This window comes from Columba livia, chromosome 3 (assembly GCF_036013475.1).
Source record: "Columba livia isolate bColLiv1 breed racing homer chromosome 3, bColLiv1.pat.W.v2, whole genome shotgun sequence".
In the NCBI taxonomy this organism is placed as follows: Eukaryota; Metazoa; Chordata; class Aves; order Columbiformes; family Columbidae; genus Columba; species Columba livia.
This window is the reverse complement of record NC_088604.1, coordinates 1,124,659-1,150,751: the sequence shown is the minus strand read 5'-3', so window position 1 is coordinate 1,150,751 and position 26,093 is coordinate 1,124,659. Positions and strand designations below refer to the sequence as shown.

The following is a 26,093-nucleotide window of genomic DNA, read 5'->3' as shown; positions in this document are numbered from 1 at the left end:
GCTAATGGTTTTTGCATTGCCTGGGCACAAGAGCAACTGGCTGTCATGGGGACATGGGGCACATGGAGAGCATGGGGGAAAGTCCTCAGGGAAACCCCCCCAAGACCCACTGGTGGGACTGGTGAGGACCCTCCAGGCTTCAATCAGACAACAGGTCCCAATTCACCATTGTTCTCGGCCCACATCATCTGTGGTACAGAATTTGTCTCACACAACTTTAGACCTGAGCAACATCCCGCTGAGCTACAGACCCCCTGACTTCCTCCAGAGAAAACACATTTAGGGCACAATTCATCTTAGCATGGTATTGAAAATAGCTCAGAAAACTTGTCCTACAAGTGCATGTTTTTCTTCGCTGCCTGTGCTGGAACAGCAGACAAGGAAGCCTGTACATACAGGTTAAAGCAGCCAGATTAGATGAATCCCAGACCTTTTGCCTGGTTTAATCTTCCCTTGCAAAACTGGAGCAAAACGAGGATGGAAAACCCCATGAAGGTGATCTAGAAGTATCTATTACTTGGCATGCTCAACAGACTTCAAGCACACAGTCCTACAGCTAAAACATCTGCACGGCCAAGGCGACAGGACTTCTAATGACACACTGACTTGTGATTGCACAAAAATGTCCTCGGACGTGCTCCCGGTCACTAGTCTGCAGTCATAGCATCGTTGTGGTTGGAAAAGACCTTGAAGATCATCAAGTCCAAGCGTCAACCCAACACTGTCACTATATCTCGTCCTAAGAACCTCACCTATGCACTTATATTGCACATGACCTTCCTCCCAGTGCGGGTGGGTCGGAGGCTGCCACACCACCACGCTTGGATTTGGGTTCACGTGGCATTAACACGTTAGCCCACCACAGCCTCGCATTCGCAAATATTGATCCTACATGGGGAAATGCAACATGCCGTGAGCACCTGGTTTGGCAGAAGAGCCACAATATGCTCCAAAAGGAGTCCTGGCCCCAGCTTTCCCTGCCACGCTCCCTCTCCTGCCCGCAGCATGCTCACCCTCCATGATCTCCATCTCTTCCTTCTCCTCTGCTTCTGCCGCGGCTGCTTCCTGCTGCCGGAGTTGCTGGGGGAGAAACGAAGCGAACAGGGAGTGGGTGCTCGTGCCGAGGTCCCTGTGCCCCGTGGAAGTGCCTAATTCAGGGTCACAGTTCGCTCTTTCCACCCGACCGAGGTTCTGGTGGTGCTGGACAAATCAGGGTTGCCCGGTGCAGCCTCAAGCACCGATGCTGTTAAATACCTGGATCTGAGTACAAACCTGTCCAGCCAGGAAAGAGGAATCCTGCTCAGCTCTGCCAGGTCAGAAAAAGCCTTTGGATGTAGCTGGGAACACGTGAGACCTCACAGGCAGGAAGTATTTTCCTCCCTCCCGCTATGTGCACCCCTCCTCTGCTCTGCACCCACCTCCTTCATAGTCTCAATGGAAGCGAAATACTTGGACCACCAGTCCAGCATGCTCTCATCTGGCTCCTCCTCTTCTGCGTCCTCCCCTCCTCCTCCTCCTTTCTTCTTCTTTTTCTTTTTCTCCTTCTCTTCCTCAGTCTGCAGGGACCAGGGGAGCAAAGACAGAGAAGAAGAGTGGTCAGATGAAAACGAAACGGCTCTCGAAGTGCAAAGGTGGTGGGTGAAGCACCTAAGAAGGCAGAACCCTCCAGGCTGGGTGGCCTCGTTAGCACTTTTCCCCATTGACAGCCGCAGACACTGAGGCACAGAGCAGCAAAGGAAGATGCCCCAGGATCCAGAGTCCCGAGATATCCCCTCCTTTCCATCATCCCTTTCATCCACGCATTTTCCAGGCTACAGCACCTGAATCTCACATGGTAGCAGCCTCCCCTCTGCCCGGCAAAGTACCCTGGGCCCTCAGTGCTGCAATAAAGCCTTTTGCAGCCCATGTGTGGCTGTGGTGGGAAGAACCAGCATGTCTCCCACAGGCCAGGCTGGACGGGGCTCTGAGCAACCTGAGCTGGTGCAGATGTCCCTGCTCATGGCAGGGGGGACTGGGGGAGATTTAATGGTTCCTTCTCACCCAAACTATTCTGTAAGGTGCTGCCTGCCCTGCTCCTCCTGGCACAGCACTGTTGGCCCAGAAGAGCTTCTCCATCTGCAAGGACCAGGTCACTGCTGTATCGACGGATATAGATATAGGGGAGACCTTATTGTGGCCTTTCTGTACTTAAAAGAGGCTGATAAGAGAGAAAGGGACAGACCTTTCAGCAGGGCCTGTTGCGACATGACAAGGAGTGATGGTTTTAAACTAAAGGAGGGAGATTCAGGCCGGACATGATGCAGAAATTGTTTGTGCTGAGGGTGGTGAGAGCCTGGCCCAGGTTGGCCAGAGAGGTGGTGGATGAACCATCCCTGGAGACATCCCAGGCCAGGCTGGACGGGGCTCTGAGCACCCTGAGCTGGTGCAGATGTCCCTGCTCATGGGGGAGCTGGGAAGGTCCTTTCCAACCCAAACTGTTCTGTGATTTTATGATTCTATGAGACAAAGCTGCTCTGCCTCGGGACAAACGGATGCTGGTCCTGACCCATCTCGGGGCTGGTGGGGCTGCACGGTGCGTTGAAAGCCGCACAGAAGAGCAGGACGGGGTGTGGGAGGTTCAGAGCAGGGACACAGAGCAGATCCATCACTTACCACGTCCACCTTGACCACCGCATCGGAGTTCTGCCGCCCGGGGAGAAGGGAACAGGGAGAGCAGGTTAGCGCGGCCTCAGCCCGTACGAATACACGCCAGCACACACACGCATTAGGAGTCACAGGCAGCTCCCAAGGGATGGAGGAACATAATGCCTTGAATGAAGAGCCCTGCCTGGGACAGCTCTGCATGCAGGGGGCATGTTTCTGTGACACACCAAACCCATCTCCACATGGGAGATGTCGCTCTGCTAGGGGAGAACCCCAGCCCAGACAGCAAGGGATTGGGTCTGGAAAGACACTTTGGCCTTCAGCTCAGACAACACCTTTCTGCTCTCTTGGAGCTTCTCTTGTCTATATGTGAAGAAAGCCAACAGGGTGCTGGGCTGCATCAGCGAGGGCATCACCAGCACAGACAGAGAAGTCATTATCCTGCTCTGCTCTGCGCTGGTCAGGCCACACCTGGAACACTGTGGTCTGTTCTGGTACCCACTGTACAAAAAAACCCTGTGGACAGGCTGGAGAGGGTCCAGAGAAGGACCCAAAGACGACCCAAGGACTGGGAAAGGCTGAGAGAACTGGGCTTGTTTAGCCTCGAGAAAAGAAGGCTTAGGGGACTTCATCACCATGTTCCAGTATTGAAAGGGTTTGGATTCGATAATCCTTGTGGGTCCCTTCCAGGATACATTCTGTATTTCTGTGAATTAAAAAAGGGTGGCTACAAAGCAGATGGAGACTCCCTTTGTACAAGGAGTCATGTGGAAAAGCCGAGGGGCGATGGGTACAAGTTACTCTGGGGAGATTACAATTGGACATTAGAGGGGTATTTTTCGTGCTGAGAACAATCAGCCGTTGCAATAATCTCTGCAGGGAAGTGGTAGATTCCCCAACGTTGGACACTTTGAAGATCCAGCTGGATGGGGTGCTGGGCCAGCTTGGCTAGACCAGGCTTTGCCAAGAAAGGTTGGATCAGGTGGTCATTGTGGTTCCTTCCACCCTAGTGTTCTATGATTCTATCTTGGAAGCTACTGTGGTAGAGCCCAAGAAGGGTGTGGGTGCTGGGGTGTTCCAGACATACCCACGTACAGCTCCTCTTGCACGATGCAGAGATGAGGTTCTCAGGACATGGGTCAGTGCCAGGGCTGGGGTAACAGTTGGACTCTGTGATCTTGAGGGTCTTTTCCAACCGAAATGATTTTATGAAGCTGTGCGAGCAGATGTACATGATACAGCTTCTTGTGCACAGAGGAGGAACTCTGCATCCAGGTGCACATGTGAATGCAGCAGGGACCTTGTGGGGGGTGTGTGTGGATCTTCACATGTGTGCTTCTGAGGGTTTGTATGTGCTGCAGCCTTTCTGTAAACGCACGTGTGAGGGGTCGTGTGTATTTGGAGCCCACACAATACCTATAGGCACATGTGTGCACATGCGCTGCTGGTCTGGGGTTGTGAGAGTATGTTGCTGCAAAGAGCCTCCTGCAAAAACAAATCTGTTTCCTTTTGTGGAGGAAGCTGTGGAGCAGAAGGGTGTGAGGAGGAGCTGAAAGTCCTGTTCTAAGCAAGAAAACTGGCACAGGCACATTTGGTGTTCGAAGAAAGCCCGATGCCTCTGGGACACATCGCCTGTCCAGCACATCCAGTGCCAAATTTTCAGGGCGAGCACAACAGGTGTAAAGAGCTTTGGCTGCTTCAGATTGTGTGTGTGAATCAGCCCTGTGCCATGAGCATGGGCCATGGGCCACGTGTGGCTCAGACTTGTACAGCGGCCGCCCATCCAGGCTGCTGAACGGGCACTTCAAATTGCTGATGTAGCCATCTGAATGTCTCAAAACTGTTGTAAAAAGGAAAAAAGTACCAGCTCATCTCAGCCAGGACAGAAAGAGAACAATTTATAGGACTGACGGTGACCCACAGTGCTTCATTCCAGGCAGCAGCCCAACCTCATGTTCAACAGGACGAGGCGGACCCCGTTCAGGTGGAATCCCTCAGAGACTGGCAGTTCAGTGAGGAAAGAGACACTAAAGTGGTGCTGACACACAGATACTCACAGCTTCCAGCTTCACCATCGTCTCCATCTTCTTGATGGGAACCTCGGGTTCCATATTGACAACGATCTCCCCTGTGGGGCGAGAGCGATGGGCCCTGTTGGCCATTGCCAGACAGCCGTTGAGGTGTTTAGCTGGACAGAGGACAGAGAAGAAAAAGAAGAAGAGAGAAGGACAGTGTAGAGGAGAAATTGAGAGCTCAGGTGAGATGCTACAGGATTCATGCAGGAGTGATGTGTGACCACCTTGGCCAGAGAAGAGGTGGAAATGAGCACATACCCTTCCAGCGTGATTAAAACCCCCTTCCCTAGCAAAGGAAAGCAGAGGATGAGAAAGGATTGGTTTTTTCACCAGCACCAGTCTCCAGAGGAGAAGAGGCAGAGAAGATGATTGTCCTGAAATTATCTGCTGGCTTGGACACAACCACAGGTCCAGACCTGTGGCTGGAAGCAGGGGTGGCCCTTGGCCATCCCCCCAGACCAAGGCTGCCTCCAATTCTGCCAAGGACTGGGAGGAGATGAGCAGCTCCTGCGGTTCCCCGAGCCCTCGCCTGCTGTGTTGGGTGCAAGGAAGGTGGGTTTGTGGTGGATTTTGCTGTGGGTGCTGATCGATGGGGCTGTGATTGGGACTGAGGAGGTGGCCTCAGTCTGTGGCTTTTTAGTCTTTACTCAAATAATAGCAGCAGCAGGCATGGACCACGGCAAATTCACCTCCCAGTCTGGAGGAACAACTGGGGAACGCAGAGCCATGGAGGCGCAGAGGTGTCAGAGGTGAACCAGACTTTCTTGTCTTACAGGCTTCAGGGGGAGCACACGGATATCACAGTGAGACCCACAGGTCAACAAATCAAAGGGGAATCAGCTTCACACCCTGTGCCTTCTCAAACCCTTGGTCCAAAACCTGCATCACCCCTTGCTTCACCAACGAGCAGGCAATAACCAATAACCCTTACAACCCTCCATGCACCTCTCCATGGGTGATGCCCCATGGATGCCCCACACCAGCCAGGTCCCCGTGGCCCAAGTACCTGTCATATTCCAGTGCTGGGCTTTCTTATCCGGGGGGCGGTAGATGAATTTTCGGAGGGAGCTGACGGTGTGGGACCCCACCAGCGTATAACGCCCGAAAGCCCGGCAGTCCACCACGCGGATGTTGAGTGGTGGGTGGAGAAGCTCATTCTCTGGCAGGTCCTGGGAAGCAAAGGTGAGCTGGTTATCACGGGTTGGATGTGGGCTCTGGGATGTCTACTGCGGTGGTTGGAGAGGCCAGCAGGGACTAAAAGAGGGATCATTTTGGAGGAAGAGAGCTGGAGCAGCTCCAGCATGGCTTGGGAGCCCTCCGAGAAAGGCCATCACCAACTGGGATGGAGCTCATATCTTCTGTTGCTGTGGGCAAACTGAGGCAAGGGGCTGGGAGCCATTGTCCGGGCTCCAGAAGATCTGGGTTTTGGTTGAGCGCTCAGGGGGAAGAGGAGACACTCACCACTTCGAACCACTTGACCAAAGTGCTGAAGTTGGGGTTTTTCTTGTAGTTCTGGATGAGGGCTGACTGGACCCCCTTCCCAGCACACTCGATGTCCACCCGGGGCCGGTCCACCTGCGCCAGGTTCACTCTCTTCAGATCCCTCAGCCCCCAAAACAAGATCTAGGGCAGGAGGAGGAGAAGGGAGAACATGAATGTGAGACGGATTGACCTTGGCTGGTTCTCCATATCCCCCAGGAGCAGGGACCTACTGCAGATGTCATCACCCAGGCAGTGGTGGACCCGAGGTAGCTCCTCCTCCTCCCTCTGGCTCAGAACCTCTCTGACACGCCACATAACCCATCCTACACCTGATCTGCAGCAGCCTAAGGTCTGCAACCTGCTGCCCCCTGACTCCTTTTCTGCCTTTCTCCCTTTCGAGACATTTTCTGCCATGGGAATCCATAGAGAAGGACCAGAGCACCTGTGTCCACCCACAGTGGCTCTTGATTCAGTGCTGGCATAATTGTATCAAAATGATACCAGCATCACTGGGGAGACTTGTCTCTCCCTTCTTGGGATAACAGATGGTCACCATGACCAACAGTTCCCCTAATCATAGAGTCACAGACTGGTTGGGGTTGAAGAGACCTCTGGAGATCATCCAGTCCAACCCATCCACTAACACAGTGTCACCAGAGCAGATCACACAGGTGGGTCCAGACGGGTTTGAATGTCTCAGAGCAGGAGACTCCACACCTGTTCTGGGCAGCCTGGGCCAGGCTCTGGCACCTCCCAGCAAAGAATTTCTCCTCAAGTTTAGATGGAGCCTCCTGTGTTTCAGTCTGTGCCCGTTGCCCCTCACCCTGGCGTTGGGCACCACAGAAAAAACCCTAAACTGAGATATTTCCACGCTCTGACCCCCGTGGCTGTATTCACCTTGCACATCAGAGAAATATATTTAACCAGCTGCAAAGGTGTGCAACACCGGGAGCTAGGATGCTTTCAGAGAACTGGAGATCTGGTCAGCAGCATCTCACCTGAGCAGAGATACCTACAGCCATGGGTGAATGGTGCACAGAACGTCACTGCTGTATCACCTGCATCACCACGAAGGCAACTAAGGGAGAGGGACCCTGACCGGATACATCAACCTTTAGATGCCTACAGATAGACGAGAAGGATTCTGCCCTTTATGCTTTAGACCGGTGGGATGCAGCTCACCCGACTGCTGCGGGTGGGGACGTGTGACACATACATCCCTAATATGCCCTGCGGTGCACCTCAGCCCAAATGCGTCAGAACCACAGGGTGGTTTGGGTTGAAGGGACCATTAAAGCTCCCCCAGTGCCCCCTGCCATGAGCAGGGACATCTTCACCAGCTCAGGGTGCTCAGAGCCCCGTCCAGCCTGGCCTGGGATGTCTCCAGGGATGGTTCAGCCACCACCTCTCTGGCCAACCTGGGCCAGGCTCTCACCACCCTCAGCACAAACAATTTCTTCCTTTTTTAGTTTAAAACCATCACCCCTTGTCCTATCACAACAGGCCCTGCTAAAAAAATCTGTCTCCATCTTTCTTCTCGGCACCTTTTAAGTCCGGAAAGGCCACACTAAGGTCTCCCCGGAGCTTCTCTTCCCCAGCTGAACACCCCAACTCTCTCAGCCTGTCCCCAGCAGAGCTGTTCCAGCCTCAGATCATTTCTCTGGCCTCCCACATTTAAGACAGCCAGGAGCAACCCAGTTCCCTGTTCCTTTAGAGCTGCTGCAGCCCAGGTCCCAGTGCAACCAGTGCAGACAGATCCTGGCAGTGCAGACATCTGGTCTCAGTGCCCAACCAGTCATCAGAGCCTCAAAGTTCACAGAATCATAGAATTGTTTTGGTGGAAAGAGACCCTAAAGATCACCCAGTCCAACCATAACCCAGCCCTGTCCCTGCCCCATGTCCTGAGAACCTCCTGTCCATCTGTCCAGCCCTCCAGGGCTGGTGACTCCAGCACTGCCCTGGGCAGCCTGTTCCAATGCCCCACAGCCCTTTGGGGAAGAAATTGTTCCCCACATCCAACCTCATCCTCCCCTGGGCAACTTGAGGCCATTTCTTCTCATCCTATCACTTCTTACTCAGGGGAAGACCCTCCTGGCCTTCAGACCCCCACGCACAGGCTCTCCTGCCCCACACAATACTGAACAGTAACATTTGGTGCTTCAGGGCAATTACCTCCACTCTATATTTACTCAGCACCGGCCGAATTCCCAGCGGCACTGGCAGGATGGGGCCTCGGTCCACGTCTGTGGGTCCATCGATTGGGGGCAGGTCTGACTTGCCCCCAGGGCCAATCTGGAAGAGAGACAGCATGGATTAGGATTCCCTCTTTAGAGCTGGTGCTCAGCTGCTAAGAAGCAGGTTTTTCTTAGTCTTGGCTGTAACTGGCACAGCCTGGCCTTGGGCATTAGGCCTGGGTTGTCTCAGAAGGTGCAGGAGCAACAAGGGTTGCTGAGCATCCAGCTGACTGAACCCTGCAGGTGCTTTGGGAAAAGGCAAATGTGTGAGCAGAAGGTGCTGGGCAGTGCTCTGTGTCCACGCAGGACACAACCAGCAGCAAAGAGAAATTCTCAGCCCATCAACCCACCCCAGCCCAGGGTTTTCCCTTTATTCCTGCAAGGAGTTTCATCTCCCTGGGCTGAGTGTGAAGAGATGCAGAAATGGCCCAAGAGCTGAGCCCAGGAGCACTTTTCAGGTCCTGTTACCAAACCAGGGCATGAAGAATATAAATTATCCCACATAAGCCAGTCCTAGAGAAACCAGCCCACTGCAAGGCAGGTTAGAGAAAAAAAGGGCTTGGGTGAGCACCTGCCCTGGCAGGCAATGGAGATCACAGAATCATGGAGTCATTTTGGTTGGAAGAGACTCTCAAGATGATTGAGTCCAATCATAAACCCAGCCCTAGCACTGCCCCATGTCCTGAGAGCCTCATGTCCGTCTGTCCAACCCTCCAGGGCTGGTGACTCCAGCACTGCCCTGGGCAGCCTGTTCCAATGCCCCACAGCCCTTTGGGGAAGAAATTGTTCCCACATCCAACCTCAACCTCCCCTGGGCAACTTGAGGCCGTTTCCTCTGCTCCTGGCGCTTGTTCCTGGGGAGCAGAGCCCAACCCCCCTGGCTCCAAGCTCCTTTCAGGCAGTTCAGAGACCAGAAGGTCTCCCCTTAGCTCCTGTTCTCCAGCTGAACCACCTTGCAACCCTGTATCCCACGCATCCTCTCCCTCCCTGGCTCTGGGGTGGCTTTGGCCAGCAGGCACCTGGAGCAGCTCGAAGGCAGCCAGCAGGTCCCCGGCGGTGGAGTTGCCCCGGTAGATCTGGTAGTACTCCAGCTGTGGGGGGAAGCGTGGGGGGCAATAGTGCTCATCTGACATCTTCACCACCGGCTTGGCAAAGGTGCGGCCCATGAAGTCAGCTTTGCCCTGGAGAAGTAAAGAGAGCACTTGGGTTTGCTGACCCAACATGAGGTCTCCTAAGTTCATCCCACAGCTCTCCCCATCATGGTCAGACTGGGACCAGCCCAGTGGACCTGGGACACCAAAGCTCAGTGCTAGCTTGCTCTCCTGGCTTCTTCAAATAAGGTAAAGGAGATGGCCCAGGGCTGGGACAGCAAGGAGGCCAGGGCTGAGCAGCTTTTCTAAAGGGAAAGACTCGGGTAATGTCTCCTTGTCTCAAGCCTCACAAAAGCTCTTGCTTCACTCTCCAAAAATAAGGTATCATTGAGGCTGAGATCTAATGAGCAGAAGAGGCTGCTCATGCCATGGGAGATGTCAGGGGGAACATCTTCCAAGGGTCAGGAGAGAAGCTGCTTCTCACACCCTCTCCACCATCTGCCTGGACTCCAACTCAGGAGTGGCTGCAGCATCTCAATAATGAACACTTCCCTTTGCTGGCACTCATCTTACCACTGTGTCCTGGTCATAGATCTCAATGACAATGATGGGAGGGTCATCCCGCATCTCATGGGCTTCTCCATACAGCTCCACATTGTCAAAGACCAGCAGCTGGTCCCAGGTCGGGCAAAGGGTCTCATTGAGAACCTGGAAGAATGGAAGAGAGATTTACTGCTTCAGATCAGGGCTAAGGCCTTTGCAAGGGCAGCAGAGCAGGTGTTGGACTCAGCTGCCTGGCACCATTGGTGGGCTGCTGCCTCTCTGCTGCACGGGGTGTCTCCCAAGGACTCTTCTGAGACAAAAACCCAACAGCACAAGGAGACACCAATTATTCCCAACATCCACGAGGCTTGCTAAAGCTTGGCAGCCCTCAGCTCAGAAGGGAAGACACAAAACCCACTTCAATATGCTCCTAACCAGGCAGATGAACCACAGTCACAGGGACACAGGACAGCTGTGTGCTGGTGTGGGGGGACATGTCGTGAAGGTGCTCCTGGAGAAGGGGCTCCTGGAGACAGTCAAGCCCCAGTACCACCCCAGGACCCCGTGACCAACCTAATCCACGACTCACGAGCAGTCAGGAGACCTTTGGACCTGATGGGACACGCAACACCAGGACCCAGCCCCGCAGGTGAGGAGATGGTGTTTACCTCGGTGCATTGGCTCTGGGAGATGAAGAAGACTCGTGCAAAGGGGTCCGAAAGGCCACTGCTGTCAGCTGCAAAGAGACTCCTGGCTTGGTACATGTGGGCTCGCAGCTGGAAAACCTGCTTCTCTGCAGGAGAGAGGGGAGGTGAGACAGGTTGATACGAGGTCCCCGGGGCACATTTTTGCTCAGGGCCAGCACTGATGCAGGACACAGGCTCAAAACATGACTCCTGAATGGATACAGACTTCCTCGGCATCCTGCTGTGCAGAATGACAGCTATGAACAGGATATGGGAGGGTTTCACCGTTCCCACACCCCAGCTCCCCATGGGAGCAGTGGGGGACCTCAGACTGGGACAACTGGAATGATTTAGGGCAGCAAGGCTGAGGGGTCTGGAGCACAAGTGTGATGGAGCGGCTGAGGGACCTGGGGGGTTCAGCTGGAGAACAGGAGCTGAGGGGAGACCTTCTGATCTCTGAACTGCCTGAAAGGAGCTTGGAGCCAGGGGGGTCGGGCTCTGCTCCCCAGGAACAAGCGCCAGGAGCAGAGGAAACGGCCTCAAGTTGCGCCAGGGGAGGTTGAGGTTGGATGTGGGAACAATTTCTTCCCCAAAGGGCTGTGGGGCATTGGAACAGGCTGCCCAGGGCAGTGCTGGAGTCACCAGCCCTGGAGGGGTTTAAAAGTTGTGTAGATGAGGTTCTCAGGACATGGGGCAGTGCCAGGGCTGGGTAATGGTTGGACTTGATGATCTTGAGAGTCTCTTCCAACCAAATGATTCTATGATTCTGTGATTTTCCCCTTAGCTCCTGGAAGCCCTTGGTCCATGTGGTGTCAGGCCAGGCTCCCCCTGCCCTCTCCATTCCCTGTCCCCAGACCCACAGCAGGCAGGACACTCTTACTGGTGTAAAGGAGGCTGATGGGTGGGAAGGATGGCAGGTTTTGGCCTCTGGCGGTCTTCTTCTCCTCAAAGCCGCAGGGCAGGCCGCTCAGGAAGTCTTTGCGCTGTTTGTTGAGGCCCAGCCACAAGTACATCTCCATCTTGGCCTGAACCGTCCAGCCAGCAGGTCCAAAGCCCCTCTTCCCAGGCAGCTGGGGACAAAGTGACAGAAGAGTTTACATGGACATAGGGAAGGCTTTGGAGATGGCCAGACCACCTCTTGCAGCATTCAACTCCTCCTGGTGCATCCCTTGTGCCACTGCCCCTTAAAAGCAGGGACCCAGCCCTCGTTGTTTGGGATGGTGACACTAGTCTGGCTCATATATTATCATCCCACCATGATGGCTTGCTCTTTTCTAAGACAGCATTCTCTTTCGTGGCCAGTTGGATCAAACATCTCCTTCATGGCCAGCTGGATCAAACATCTCTCTTCTTCCAGACTTTTCTCACTTACCAGACTGGGTACGACCAGTGGTTCGCACTTCCTAGCAGCAGAATTCCACCCCTACCAGCAGAGCATGTTTTGCCTGGTATTCAAGCCCCAGCAAAACTGGACACCCAGCTCTCTCATCTCCATCCTCCACCTCCCTCCTCTTGGCTGCCGGTCCCCTAGAGAAGCCAGACCAGCACCTTGAGGAAGATGGTCTTCACTTTGGCGCAGTCCTTGCCCATCTCCTCATCCACGATGGAGTAGAGGATGTCCTTGGACGGGACGCGGGCGTAGGCGATGCGCTTGTTGTTGCTCATCATCCAGATGAAGACGTCGGGAATGGTGTGCTGGGGCTGTGGACACCACCAGAGCCCTGTTAGCGCCTCAGTTCTTTCTGACCACTGAGGCACCAGCGGGGCTGGAGACCTGAAGGCAAATCCAGCAGATGCCACAGGAGATGGATGTACCTGGTGCCACATTGGGCCACTGAAATGGTTTTGAGCCTCCCACTGCGGAAGAATTTGTGCCTAAGAAAAGCTGCACAGAGCTAAACTCAGTGGGGTGGTGCCTAGCAGGAAAGAAACTGGGATTTACATTGGTTGTAGTTTAGAAAAATAATAATTTTAGATGAGAAGACTAAAGATTTTCCTTTTCATTCAGTGGCCACAGGGAGTGCAGGGCAGGGCCCACACCTTCATTCCTTACTACAGAAGATGCTCCCTGACTGGACAGGTGCCATCACACCTTATAGTCTGGTTCGTGTTCTGCTGTGGTGATTAAAGCCAAGGAAAGCGCTGCTGTAACGAGGGATGTGCAGTTGGGGTGGAGCCTGTGCGGGCAATGAGAACAGGAGGGGCAACTACAGCTCCCACAGGGCCAGTAACCCCCAGGGGCTGTGCCAGTCCTCAGAGGTAAAAATACCAGAGTAATGGTTCTAAAGGAAGGAAAAGATAGTTTGCAGAAAAAGAGCATCCCTTTGCAAGTGCTGTGAGCAACTCTAACGTATTGGACTGTTATCTCTTAGCCGTGAGCTGGAGTGAAGCAAGAACACAGTGTGTTGATAGAAATTAGATGGTTTGAGTTCTGCAAGAGGCCAGGGCTTTGTCCCACAGCCCTCTGAAAATGGCTTTAACAGTTCCGCCCCCAGGATCAGGAAGGGCTCCCTGCTGCCAGATTTAACGCTGTGTGGACACGTGTCACCTTCTGATGACCAATGCCCCAGGGAACCATGTGGCCTTGCCATGGCTGAGGCTGCCAGAGGTGCCTCCCGCTGGGCCACAGCAGGACCCAGCTCTGTCACCAGTCGGGAAAAGCTCTTTAATTTGTTTAAGCGCTGACTCGTTCCAGCCCAGCCGTGCGTGGGCAAGGCTGGGGGCACAGGGCAGCGTGCAGGGTTGGATGGCTCCTTGCACACCAGGGACACCCACTAACAGGGTTTGCAGAGAGGTCTCCATCCATCCCAGGCTGATGTCGCCATGCTCTGACCCCAACAACGCCCGCTCTCCCTGCAGAGGGACTCACCTCGTCCGCCAGGAACCGGAGTTTCTGCAGGAAGTTTTGCACTAGCTTCAGCTTGTCTTTCACTGTGTTTTTCTTCACCTGCGACCGCAGGGTCGTGGCTTGCTGGCCCATGTTCTCCTGTGGTTAAAGGGGAGCCCAGGATGCCACGTTAGCAAGAGCAGAAAGGAACACAGAGAAGGGAGCAGCACCAGGGAGGTCCCCGACGTTTGGGAAGGGGTGGTGAGGAGGCAGATGCCTTAATCCCACCATGTGCATCCTGGTGATGGTACTTCTGACACCATTCATCAACCTTGGAAGGATGCAGGGAAGGCCCTGACAGGGCAGAGACGTCTGCTCCAGCGGAAGATACGCAGGACAGAAACGTGTCATAGAATCACAGAATCATTTTGGTTGGAAAGCCCCTCAAGATCATCCAGTCCAACCGTTCCCCCACCCGTGGCACTGCCCCATGTCCTGAGAACCTCATGTCCGTCTGTCCAGCCCTCCAGGGCTGGTGACTCCAGCACTGCCCTGGGCAGCCTGTTCCAATGCCCCACAGCCCTTTGGGGAAGAAATTGTTGCTAATAACGAATCTAAACCTCAGCGTCAGGTGTGCTTAGGGCACTTTGGGGTGGCTTCAAGCCTGCTGTTAAGAATAGTCTCTCCCTTTCTGCTGACCCTGCTGTAATTCAGCACCCAGCAGTTCAGAAGAGGGGATGTGGAGGCTTCCACGTGTTAAATTCATCACTCTCTAGTATGCAGCTGCTGCTAAGCCGGTGTCCTTGGCTGTGCCAGCTGCATAAGCCACCTGCTCTTTGTACAACTGTAATTCCTTTGCAAAGGACTGGGCCATCAGTCCCAAACATCTGGGCTCCGTGTACCTCTGTGTTCTGCAGGGTTCCCCAAATTACTCCTTCCCAGTTCCATCAGCTGTTTGACAGCAATATTCCCCTGCACTCCTGGGTTTCCTTCCAAGGCAAAGCAGAGGGTGGTGATGGGGAGGCAGCGGCGCGGACCCAAGTGCCACCTGGAACCTGTGCAAGACGTCTGCATGAAAGGGCTGTGGGGCATTGGAACAGGCTGCCCAGGGCAGTGCTGGAGTCACCAGCCCTGGAGGGGCTTAAAATACACATAGATGAGGTTCTCAGGACATGGGATAGTGGTGGACTTGGCAGTATGAGGTGAATGGTTAAACTCAATGATCTTCAGGGTCTTTTCCAACCAAAATGATTCTATGATTCTAGGACCCAAATGCTCTTGGGCTCCTCATTTCAGAAATAAACCCCAAACCTTCAGTCCACAGAGACTGGAAGTCAGCTCTCCCAAGGGCCAAATTCCCCATTGCAGTGACAAGGTCCAGCTCCTGTCCATGAATCCTCCTCCCTGCCCGGCCAGATCCCACTCACCAGCTCCCGCATGCAGGACTTGAGCCTCTCCCGGTCCAGCCTGGTGCGGGACGAGTGGTGCTGGTCCTTGTCAGCCAACGTCACGAAGCGCCTGGTGGGAAGGGTCAGCAGCATGAATCCCATGGTGGCCCATGGGCTCTCCCCAAGGAGCCACTGCCGTCTGCATCGCTGCCATCAGAGGGAATGTCCCTGTTCCCTCCAGTCTACAATGCAACCATGCCCAAGTGGCCTGTTTGAACCCACAGCTGAGTGTCATGCGTGGGAGTAGCTGCTGATCATGTACCAGCCTCTGGAGGCCACAAGATCAAGATTTTCACCACTGGGTTGGGGTCTTTGGGGTACGGATGTGAGCACCATCTCTCCCATGCTCAGAGCCAGAAAGCAGCTGATATGACATCCAGCTCTGTGTCCTCAGCACAGGACACACGTGGAGCTGCTGGAGAGGGGCCAGAGGAGCCCCAGAAATGATCCGAGGCTGGAACAGCTCTGCTGGGGACAGGTGAGAGAGTTGGGGTGTTCAGCTGGAGAAGAGAAGCTCCGGGGAGATCTTAGTGTGGCTTTTCAGTGCTTAAAGGGGACTGAGAAGAAAGATGGGGACAGACTTTTGAGCAGGGCCTGATGTGATAGGACAAGGGGGGATGGTTTTAAACTAAAGGAGGGAGATTCAGGCTGGACATGATGCAGAAATTGTTTGTGCTGATGGTGGTGAGAGCCTGGCCCAGGTTGGCCAGAGAGGTGGTGGATGAACCATCCCTGGAGACATCCCAGGCCAGGCTGGACGGGGCTCTGAGCAACCTGAGCTGGCGGGAGCTGGGAAGATCCCTTCAACACAAACCATTTTATGAGTCTGTGATTCTATGTTGTGCCAATGTGATGAAATGCTTTCCCATCATCCAGAGGAAATGGCAAGGTGACCTCAAAACCTTGCCCGTAGCCCCAAGGGGTGCAGGGCTCTGCAGTGTGCCACCTTTGCCCATCTGTTACTTACAAGCACCCACTGCTCAGCTCCTCCAGGACCCCTCGGAGCCGGCGCTCAGGATGCGGCTTTTCTGTCTTGATCATTTCCTGCACATCATTGAGACCTTCCTCCTGCAACAGCGATGGAGGGGTGCTGGGACAGAGCCCTGCAGTGAGACAAGGCCCCCCTGAGGTCCAGCCCCACAGAGAGCAGCCCTGGGGGGCTGCCAGAGGGAAACATCTGCTGCTTCTCCAGAGCTGTCAGCCTCAGGGCTCAGGTCTGGCACACAGGACAAGGTGGCCACCAGCATCCTGGCTGGTCCCAGCACTGGTGTGGCCAGCAGGCCCAGGGCAGTGACTGTCCCTGTGCTGGGACCTGGGGAGGCCAAATCACCAATCCTGGGGGCAGTTCTGGGTCCCTCACGCCAAGAAAGGCCTTGAGGTGCTGGAGCGAGTGGAGAGAAGGGAACGGAGCTGGTGAGGGGCTGGAGCACAAGTGTGATGGAGCGGCTGAGGGACCTGGGGGTTCAGCTGGAGAACAGGAGCTGAGGGGAGACCTTCTGATCTCTGAACTGCCTGAAAGGAGCTTGGAGCCAGGGGGGTCGGGCTCTGCTCCCCAGGAACAAGCGCCAGGAGCAGAGGAAACGGCCTCAAGTTGCCCAGGGGAGGTTGAGGTTGGATGTGGGAACAATTTCTTCCCCAAAGGGCTGTGGGGCATTGGAACAGGCTGCCCAGGGCAGTGCTGGAGTCACCAGCCCTGGAGGGCTGGACAGACGGACATGAGGTTCTCAGGACATGAGGCAGGGACAGGGCTGGGGGAACAGTTGGACCCAATGATCTTGAGAGGCTTTTCCAACCAAAACAATTCCATGTTTCTATATTTGGCTGCGGGGAACCAGCTCGGGGTGATGGAAAAGTCTCCACCACTCCCCATGACACTTGCTGGCCAATGTCCACACTGCTTTGGCTGGACTTGCCAGGCTCTCCCTTTGCTCCTGCTGTGACCCCACCAATGTGGAGCTGTCACAAAAGCTCCTTGAGAATGAGCTGAGACTATAAAGGAGACTCTGCCACACAAGTGGTTCAGTCCCAGGAGTCCAGGGGGACAAAGCCTCCCTGCTCCTGCTCCCTGTGCTGGGGACACCCGGGTCCAACCCCCAGAAAACTCAATGAGCTCTTAGGTTTTGGACATTCAAATCATGGACCATTTAGCACCAGGAAACTTCCCCTGTTCTGTCACAAGTTTGCTAGTGGGTCCTTGCACCATTTGTCCCCGTTTTGTGACACACTGCAGAGAGGCACAAGGACTCTGGATGTGCCTCATGCCAGGCCCATGCTCCATCCCATCTCCCAGCACGTACTGACCAGCTTGTCCGCAATCTTGTCCATGATGTTGGCGTTGTACAATCTGCGGCGCTGGTCCTGCCACCAGCTCTTGATATAAATGCAGGGCTTCTTCTCAAAGTACGGCAGGTGGAAGTAGTTCCTGCAAGAGGAGGCAGAAGATGCTCCGTGGTGGTATCGCTCGTGTCCCACACAGCGTTCCCCACAGGGGAATACAGGAGGCCAGGGGTGGGAGAGAGGGGGCTGATGTGAATTGCACCCTGAAGAACAGAGGCCCCAGCTCTCCTAGCACCCCTCCCAACCCAGACCCAGGGTGGACGTGTGCGGTGCCCAGGGACGGCAAATTTACCATCTCAGACCTGGTGGCGCGGGGATAAATTAGGGAAGATCTCATGGTCTCACCCATAGCCCAGCAGAGAGGAAACATCCCCAGCGCGAGCAGGGGCACGAGGGAAACCGAAGCCTGGTGGGCATCTCCTGTGTCCCCTGGCAGAGCTCTCTGCCCTTTGCAGAGGTGACAGGTTTACATGCGCTGGTGGGACGAAGGGGAAACAGTCATGGGACACTTAAAGGGAGGATAAGGCTGAAGAACAGGTTCACGCTGCTTGGAACAGGCTGGCCAGGGCAGTGCTGGAGTCACCATCCACATAGGGTTGAACAGACGGAGATGAGGTTCTCAGGACATGGGGCAGTGCCGGGGGGGTTAATGGTTGGACTCCATGATCTTGAGCGGCTTTTCCAACCAAAACGATGCTCCGATTCTATGCTAAGATTCCAAAGCACTGCCTGTGAGCTGCGACCCACCCGCTGCAGATCCTGCTGCACCCGGGATCAGCCTTAGTTAAAAACCAGCCTCAGCTCATCCTTCCGAAGCCACGGGGACACTTCCAGCCAGGAGGTGTCAGCAGAACCCCACACTGAGCATGGGGCTCCAGGCACCCAGGGGCCGGAGACACCTGCGTGAACAGCAGGAGAGTCAGAAACACGCCGGTGCTTCTCATCTCCGCTGACTTTCCCCTGAGAAGGAGCTGCTGAACAAGGGAGGGAACCCAGGCACACACTTCTGTCTGGAGCAAGAACACCCTCAATTCGTTGCCCAGTTGAATTAAGTCAGCCAGTTAACTCTACTATCTACTCATTTAACATTTAAAATCCACTTGAAGTGTATCTCATCAGGTTCAATCCAATTAGCTTTCTTTAGTACTAGTCCTTTGTATTCAAATCCCGGCTGTGATGGCAGCCCAGACATCCCAAGACACGTTGAGCTGATCCCGTTCAGTTTAGGGCTTTCTGATCCAGCTGCCTGGGGGACAAAGCACCCACCAGAATAGCGAGCAGCTCTCTGGGTCCTGTCTGTGCTTTAGGGTGGGGGCTCCCTGCACGTCAAAGCAATTTGTAAAGCGGATGAAAAAAAATTCTCAGGATTTTACAGCTGGAGAAACTGAGGCAGAGAAAACAGAAGCAATGTGTCCACTGACCACCAGCTGTGCACCAACAGATCTGGTGTAAAACCAGTTTCCCCAGTCCTGGCTCTATTCAACACCAGTGTGGCTGTTGGTGACTGTAAGCAATGGGGATGGACAGACTGACCGAAAGAGGGACACTGCAACTTAGGGAGCCTGAAAGGCCTTAAGTCTTGTACCCCAGTCTCCTGCCTAACGCTTTCTCAAGACCTTTTTCCAGCAGTTATTTGCATCCTTTCCTCTGCGGGTGTCTGTGACCTTGTCTGGCTTTAAGATCCAAAGTGATGAAGAAATTGCACCTCATCTCAGCACAAATTACCTTCCCTGCTGAAAGCTGTTTTATCTCTAGATGGACTTTGCCTCTCTCCACATGGTGCCCATGAGATCTCTATATGTCAAGCAGCTGGAGAGAGCACAGAGGCAAAGCCCAGATCACCTTCCCAATGATGAAGTGGCCTCAAGTTGTGCCAGGGGATGTAAAAATTGGATTTTGGGAACAATTTCTTCCCCAAAGGGCTGTGGGGCATTGAACAGGCTGCCCAGGGCAGTGCTGGAGTCACCAGCCCTGGAGGGCTGGACAGACGGACATGAGGTTCTCAGGACATGGGGCAGTGCCAGGGCTGGGTTATGGTTGGACTCGATGATCTTGAGGGTCTCTTTCACCTAAAATGATTGTATGTGCAGGACTGGGTTGTGCCACCAAGGCCGGCAGCGATCCTAAGGACCTGTTTGTAGACTGGTTTCCTAAATGTATCAAACTTGTATGTACAGGAGTGAGACTGGTTTTTTTTCAGTGCTCAACAATGATTTTTTTAATCCACTGATTAGCTTCATCCCTATTTGCCATAGGAGAAGAACACCGAAGGAATCACATAGCCTTGAGTTTTGGGTGCACGTCTGGCCGGGTGGATGAAGGATGATGTCCTTCATAGGGTAGCCCAGGAGGTGAATTCAGCCCTTGCTGGACATCACAGAACACACAGGAGTGCTCAGAACTGTGGGGAACGGGGTGGGGGTACAGGTGGCAGACTGCAGGATCTGAGGTGAGGTATCTACACGTGGTATCTAATCCCCCTTAACAGGGCACAGAGATCTGGTCCCCACTGCTGCTCCCACGTCTGGTTTGGCCAAATGACTCCAGGCCCCGTGACGGCTCCAACTTCTCCTCTGGCTTCACCTCAGCTTGGACAGCCAGTGCATGTGAGAACCAGACCACGTCTGAATCGAGAGCCACGGCTCTGCCCAGTGACACTTCGGTGGCCAGAGGGACACACGTACCTGTCTGTGACCAGGGGCTTCACAGGTTGAGATGAGGAAACGGAGACCAGTTCTCCATCCTCATCACCTTCATCCTCGCTTGAGTTCTGGAGCAGTTCAGACTCCTCCTCATCCCCATCCCCTCCGTCTTTCTTCCTCCGCAGGACAGGTTTGCTCATGCCATCGAGCTGGTTCCCATAGTTACCTCAAGGAAAGAGAAGAAGGAATTAAGTCACAGTTATAACTCCAGTTGGGCTCAACCTCAGCTTTAATTCAGGTTGGGGAGAAGTTTTCTCTGCAGGAACCATGTGGGATAGTTGAGTTCAAATCTCTGCAACCATGCCCAGGAACCATAAATTAGTGATGGGTGTTTGTCTTCTGCTCATGTCCCCTCTTGAGCTCGTAGGAACACACCCCCATCCTTTGGTGCTCAGCCTCAGGAGGCACAAAGCCAGGGTGGATGAGGGAGCAGCTCCACCGGCCACAGCACAAACACAACAGATGATTTAGGGCCTCACGTAGCGTGTGCCAGCCAAGTAGCCACCACCTTCTCCCTCAGCTGAGAGCCCTGCATGTGTTAGCATGGGAAATGGGGAAGAAACCCGGCTCTTGGCCTCATACCCTGAATCCCCTGCCAAATATGCTTCCAAACCACCCTCCTCGAAACACAACCAACCTATCGTGACCTCGAAGTTGATGGGTTTGTCACCAATCTTCCTGTCGATCATGGTAGCTTCCAGGAAGGCTCCAAAGAGAAAGAACTCCTCCATCTTCCCGGTGCAGTTCTGCAGGAGGAATGCCGGGGAGCAGGTTGAGGTTGGCCAGAGGGACCGGCACATCACCCAGCACCTCTGAGCACCCTCCTGGGCTTTTTGAAGGTGAGAAGTCACTGCTCCAGCTTTCAGGAGGACCACGAGGGTTTTCTCTCCCTGAGCCATCTCTGGGTTCATTGCAAAAAGAGTTTAATTACATATGTTTAGCCTAACTTTTAAATGTGTTGAGCTCAGTCATCCCTTGCATGCGAGGGACTGTCCGAGGGACATTCAGGAATATGAGCCTGAGTTCATTCACCAGTTGAACTAATCAAACCACACCAAACCATCTGCTTAGATGCTCTTGGGATGGCTTTATTTCTCAGTTGCTTCTGCCCAGGGAAGTGGTGGAGTCACTATCCCTGGAGGTGCTAAAAAGATGTATAGATGAGGCTTTTAGGGACATGGTTTAATACTAGAATTAGGTTGCGGTTGGACTTAATGATCTTAATGGTCTCTTCCAAGCAAAATGACTCTATGAATTAAGGTGATTTACTTCTGCAGGAGAGCTTTCACACCAAGGGCCCACTGCCAGCAGATTTCTCCATTTCAGCCTCACACCCGTGGCTCATATGGACTGACTTGTGTGGGCAGCCCCAGGTAGGACAAGCCTGGGTGGGCCTGTTGATGGGGAGCACTAGCAACACCCTTGTGGGCTCTGCACATCAGGACTGAAGCTGTGGGGCTTCCTCTGCCAGGACACAGCCGCTCAGCCCCTCTGGCCACTTCCACCCACCAGGACTGGTTGGGAAATGGATTGGATTCTTGGCTTCTGTTTGAAACCCATCTTCAGGATAGGAGACAGCTGGCATTAGGAGATGGCTCTGTCTTTTGTAACTCCCAACTGGAGAAACATCTCAATGTTCAGGGTCCTCCCTCACTTGGATATTCCTTCCTAAGAGAGGTGAGCATTTGAACCATCATAAAATCTGAAATCCTTGCAAAATTTGCTTTCACCATGCTGAGGAATCCCAAGCACTTAGGACAACACTAAACAAAATCCTCAGTTTGTGAGACCAAAGATAATGAACCAAGAGGCCCGAGCCCCAAGACTGAAAGCTGTGGGGTCAGGGGTGACTTACATCAGCAACTGACGTGGCCGGCTCGACTTGCACCTCGGTGGAGCTGTTGATCTCCGGGTTGGTGGTGTCCAGGATCTCCACAGCAAGACTCATCAGAAGCCGGGCCCGGAAGGAGACGCCTTCGCCCAGCCCCTCGTTCAGCTCTTGGTGCTCGTCCATCAGGGTGTAGTTGCGAGTGGAGCCGTACATGTTCACCCACGCGGGGCCGAAAGTGGGCAGGAAACCTGCAGGAGATCGGACGTGCATGTAGGTGGGATGTGCAAGGAGGAGGGCACTTCTTTGCCCCAGGGTACAAACTCGCTCATGGGTTGGCATCGCTTTCTTGGGCTGTGTAAGGTGATGCAGGTGTGAATACACACACGTGTGTGGAAATATGTGTGCAATCATACATGGAGACCATTTCACAGTGATGGGGAGGTGCAGTCTGCCAGCCCAAAGTTGGAGGTGATTCTCCCATTGGGTGAGTCTCCCAATGTGAGAGTCAAGAAAAAAGAACCTCCTGTCAGTCCCTTTTCTAGAACCATTTTTGGTTTCACGTTGGTTCTGCCTGTGTTTGCTGGTGTGTTCATGTGTGTGTGAACAGGAGAACCTATCAGATATTAATCCATTCATGGCAATGAACATTTTGAAAGGGTAAATTGTTCTTGGGTGTCTTTGCTTTTGGTATTGGACTGGAGGCTTGTGATGAGGCTTGGTTTGCAAAGAGAGCGTGTCCAGTGACCTCTCTGCAGCTGGGCACCAAGGAGCAGTGATCTCCAGGCGTGGGGAAGGAGCCCGGGCTATTTCGCTAGCTCTCTACCAGAGGGATGGTGGCTCAGCCTGCCTCCTGCCTTTGCTTTACCTTTGTCTCCTTCGTTAGAGATCTTCCGCAAGTCAATGAAATGGGTACCAATGGCCACATCATTGACTTTGTCCGAGTCTCGGATCTGGATCTTGATCCGCTTGCACAACGGGGGGAACATTTCCGTGAAGATGATTTGCTCGTTCCACAGTGGCTCATAGCTGCTTTTCTGTATGGACGTCTTCCCCTGTGAGTGGGAGGAGAGAGATGTTCGACATGGCTTTGAGCTCCCAAGCCACCCTGCACAACCTGAACTTGCTAATGACCACTGAAACATGAATTCCATCTTGTGACCCTCCTCTCCCAAATACTAAGCTCCTTTCTTCACCTGGAAGAGTGCTGCAAGCCTGTAATTGTCTGCACAAAACGGGGGACACGCAGCAAACAAGGTGGCTTCGCCATGCATCTCAGCATCTACGTGCTGGACAACTGAGGTCATAGAATCACTGAATAGTTTGGATTGGAAAGGACCTTCAAAGGTCATCCAGACTCTTCAGTGGTGCCCAACACCAGGGTGAGGGGCAACGGGCACAGACTGAAACACAGGAGGCTCCATGTGAACATGAGCAGAAACTTGTTTGCTGGGAGGTGCCAGAGCCTGGCCCAGGCTGCCCAGAGCGGGTGTGGAGTCTCCTGCTCTGAGACATTCAAACCCGCCTGGGCCCACCTGTGTGATCTGCTCTGGTGACCCTGTGTGATCTGCTCTGGTGACCCTGCGTGAGCAGGGGGGTTGGACGGGGTGATCTCTGGAGGTCCCTTCAACCCCAGCCAGGCTGGGATTCTATGACCTAATCCAAACCCCAACCATGAGCAGGGACATCTGCACCAGCTCAGGTTGCTCAGAGCCCCGTCCAGCCTGGCCTGGGATGTCTCCAGGGATGGTTCAGCCACCACCTCTCTGGCCAACCTGGGCCAGGCTCTCACCACCCTCAGTGTCAAAAATTTCTTCTTTAAATCTATTCTGACTCTTTGAATCATATTCTGAATCATCTCTGGCCACCTGTACAACAGCTGGTCCCACTCATGGTACCTCCTAGGGTCACCCTGGTACTGCACACAACTTGCTCACCTTCTGCCCGGCAAAGACCACCTGCACGTAGGGATCTACCAAGTCCTTGTTCTCCCCAATGAGAGCCTTCTTCACGTTGGCCATGATGCTGGTGTTCATACGGGGCAGCCCCTCCGCTCGGTAGATCTTGATGTAGAAACGAGCCCACTGCCTCTCTGGAGGGACCCCGTCCGGGAGGAGAAGGTTCCTGCAATGTCAACAGACAGAGCTGCAAAGAGCTGCTGGGGCTGGCAGGATTGTCAGGAGTGATTTGCTGCCCCACTTTCAGCGGTTCTGTGGACGTAGAAAGATGATAATTTCTGCAGTTGTATGATTTATTGCTGTTCTGTTTCTGCCCATCCTGTTTTGGGGTGGGGAGAGGTGTTTCATAAGCAAAGTCTTAGAGGAGTCCCTTGACATGCCCCTGGGACAAAGCACATCCCACTAAAGAGATATCATTATTATTGTCAGTGGAGTCTGGGGAACAATTAAACTCGGCCTAATTTAGACATCTAAAGCAGGTTAGATGAACAAGATGTTAGAAGAGCCTTTTATCTTTACCAGGGTACAAGGGCAGCTCCACCAAATTGGTTTTCTTGGCATATTTGGCTTTTGTCTTCTGGGGGAAGAAACAAGAGCCACAGGAGTTGCTGTGAACAGAACAATTTCTAGACGAATTGCTGGAGTTGTCAGTGAAAAAGTGGGATAATATCACCACTACAGCGTGGAACACTGACCCAAAATAGCTCAGGTGCTGCCTCGAGCTCACTGGTCCCCAGGAAGAAAAGCAAGCCGCACAGGTGTTTTGCTGCTAGTTTGTGTTTCTGACTGTGTGGAGAGAGGCCGGAGGTAGCACGGTTGTACTTAGAGATATTTAATTAGTCTGAAGCCTTTGGAGGCTGGAACTGAGTTTTAAACTCTCCTGATTTTTCCTCCACAGACTTTGAGATGCTCTGGGGAGCCAAAGAGCCCTGCTCACCCCCACAGCCTGGGGAAGCTCGTCCTGACAGCCCTGCTCCATCCTGGCAACGGGTGATGAGACCTGACTCCATCCCATCCCATCCCATCCCATCCCATCCCATCCCATCCCATCCCATCCCAATCACCAACAGGAGCAGTAGGTAAACACGGGGGACATCAGGCTGGTTGTCGTCAGGCTGGTGCTGGTATAGAGAGCTCAGCAACCAGCAGATGGTCTGACCTGGTAGAAATGACTGGTCTGTGCTGAGATGACACAAATTTGCACCAGTGATCTGCTGCCAGTTCAGCAACCTCTCTAGTCCCTCTGTTTTCATTGCGGATGGTAAGTATGGCTACCAGAAGGGCTACCAGCCCCATCCAGGAGGGATGTTGCCCTCATTGCTCAATCGACAGTGAAGAGGCTGTGTGAGGTTGCCTCTGCAGACCCTTACCCTTCAATATCATCCTCCTCTGTCTCGTTGGCTTTGTGTGGTGTCTTGATGTTGTCCCCTTTCCCTACCACAGCAATGTCACACTTCAGGTAGCCTTTGAGCCCGGCGGTGAGGTCCTCAGGGTCAGAAAGGATGGCCCATTTGTGGTAGAACTGGTGCTCTGGAAGCCAAGGGACAGGACAGTCACTTATCAGAATGAGACACAGCAATTACTGTGAGGACTGGAAACATCCTTCCACTCGAGTGGAGGAACCTGCACATATGTGTAAGAGACACATATTTAGGTGTGAGGAATTCAGACAGAAACCTCTGAAAAATTCATTAGGAGGATGTGTCTCATGTTGAAGATCAGGAAGCAGTGGGATGAACTGCCTGAAGGGTGGTGGAGCCTCCATCACTGCAAGTCACCAGCTCGGGAGATATTCACCATCCCTGGAGGTATTTAAAAGATGTATAGACGTGGTGCTTAGGGACATGGATCAGTGGTGGAGTTCTGTGTCCAGCTCTGGGTCCTCAGCACAGGACACACATGGAGCTGCTGGAGAGGGGCCAGAGGAGCCCCAGAAATGACCCGAGGCTGGAACAGCTCTGCTGGGGGACAGGTGAGAGAGTTGGGGTGTTCAGCTGGAGAAGAGAAGCTCCGGGGAGACCTTAGTGCACCTTTCCGGACTTAAAAGGGGCTGAGAAGAAAGATGGGGACAGACTTTTGAGCAGGGCCTGTTGTGATAGGACAAGGGGTGATGGTTTTAAACCAAAGGAGGGAGATTCAGGCCGGACATGATGCAGAAATTGTTTGTGCTGAGGGTGGTGAGAGCCTGGCCCAGGTTGGCCAGAGAGGTGGTGGATGAACCATCCCTGGAGACATCCCA

General features: G+C 53.7%; 1 protein-coding gene across 7 annotated transcripts in view; it reads right to left on the bottom strand.

Moving 5' to 3' along the window:
* Window positions 1–26,093, bottom strand: part of OTOF (otoferlin) — a 115,373-nt gene that overhangs the window by 15,967 nt on the left and 73,313 nt on the right. For 3 of the 7 annotated variants that reach the window (XM_065055466.1, XM_065055467.1, XM_065055473.1), the window contains 22 exons: window positions 25,225–25,384; window positions 23,834–24,020; window positions 22,765–22,951; window positions 21,924–22,147; window positions 20,706–20,814; window positions 20,051–20,234; window positions 17,331–17,451; window positions 15,997–16,097; window positions 15,009–15,099; window positions 13,624–13,740; window positions 12,303–12,455; window positions 11,635–11,824; window positions 10,737–10,861; window positions 10,099–10,233; window positions 9,454–9,615; window positions 8,373–8,492; window positions 6,180–6,341; window positions 5,725–5,887; window positions 4,701–4,831; window positions 2,653–2,682; window positions 1,419–1,556; window positions 1,014–1,080 (listed from right to left, as the gene is read on the bottom strand). In XM_065055466.1, the coding sequence (XP_064911538.1) occupies window positions 1,014–1,080; window positions 1,419–1,556; window positions 2,653–2,682; window positions 4,701–4,831; window positions 5,725–5,887; window positions 6,180–6,341; window positions 8,373–8,492; window positions 9,454–9,615; window positions 10,099–10,233; window positions 10,737–10,861; window positions 11,635–11,824; window positions 12,303–12,455; window positions 13,624–13,740; window positions 15,009–15,099; window positions 15,997–16,097; window positions 17,331–17,451; window positions 20,051–20,234; window positions 20,706–20,814; window positions 21,924–22,147; window positions 22,765–22,951; window positions 23,834–24,020; window positions 25,225–25,384 (3,057 nt within the window). The remainder of the gene's footprint in view (window positions 1–1,013; window positions 1,081–1,418; window positions 1,557–2,652; window positions 2,683–4,700; window positions 4,832–5,724; window positions 5,888–6,179; window positions 6,342–8,372; window positions 8,493–9,453; window positions 9,616–10,098; window positions 10,234–10,736; window positions 10,862–11,634; window positions 11,825–12,302; window positions 12,456–13,623; window positions 13,741–15,008; window positions 15,100–15,996; window positions 16,098–17,330; window positions 17,452–20,050; window positions 20,235–20,705; window positions 20,815–21,923; window positions 22,148–22,764; window positions 22,952–23,833; window positions 24,021–25,224; window positions 25,385–26,093) is intronic. The other 4 variants (XM_065055469.1, XM_065055471.1, XM_065055472.1 and 1 more) reach the window with 3 other exon arrangements.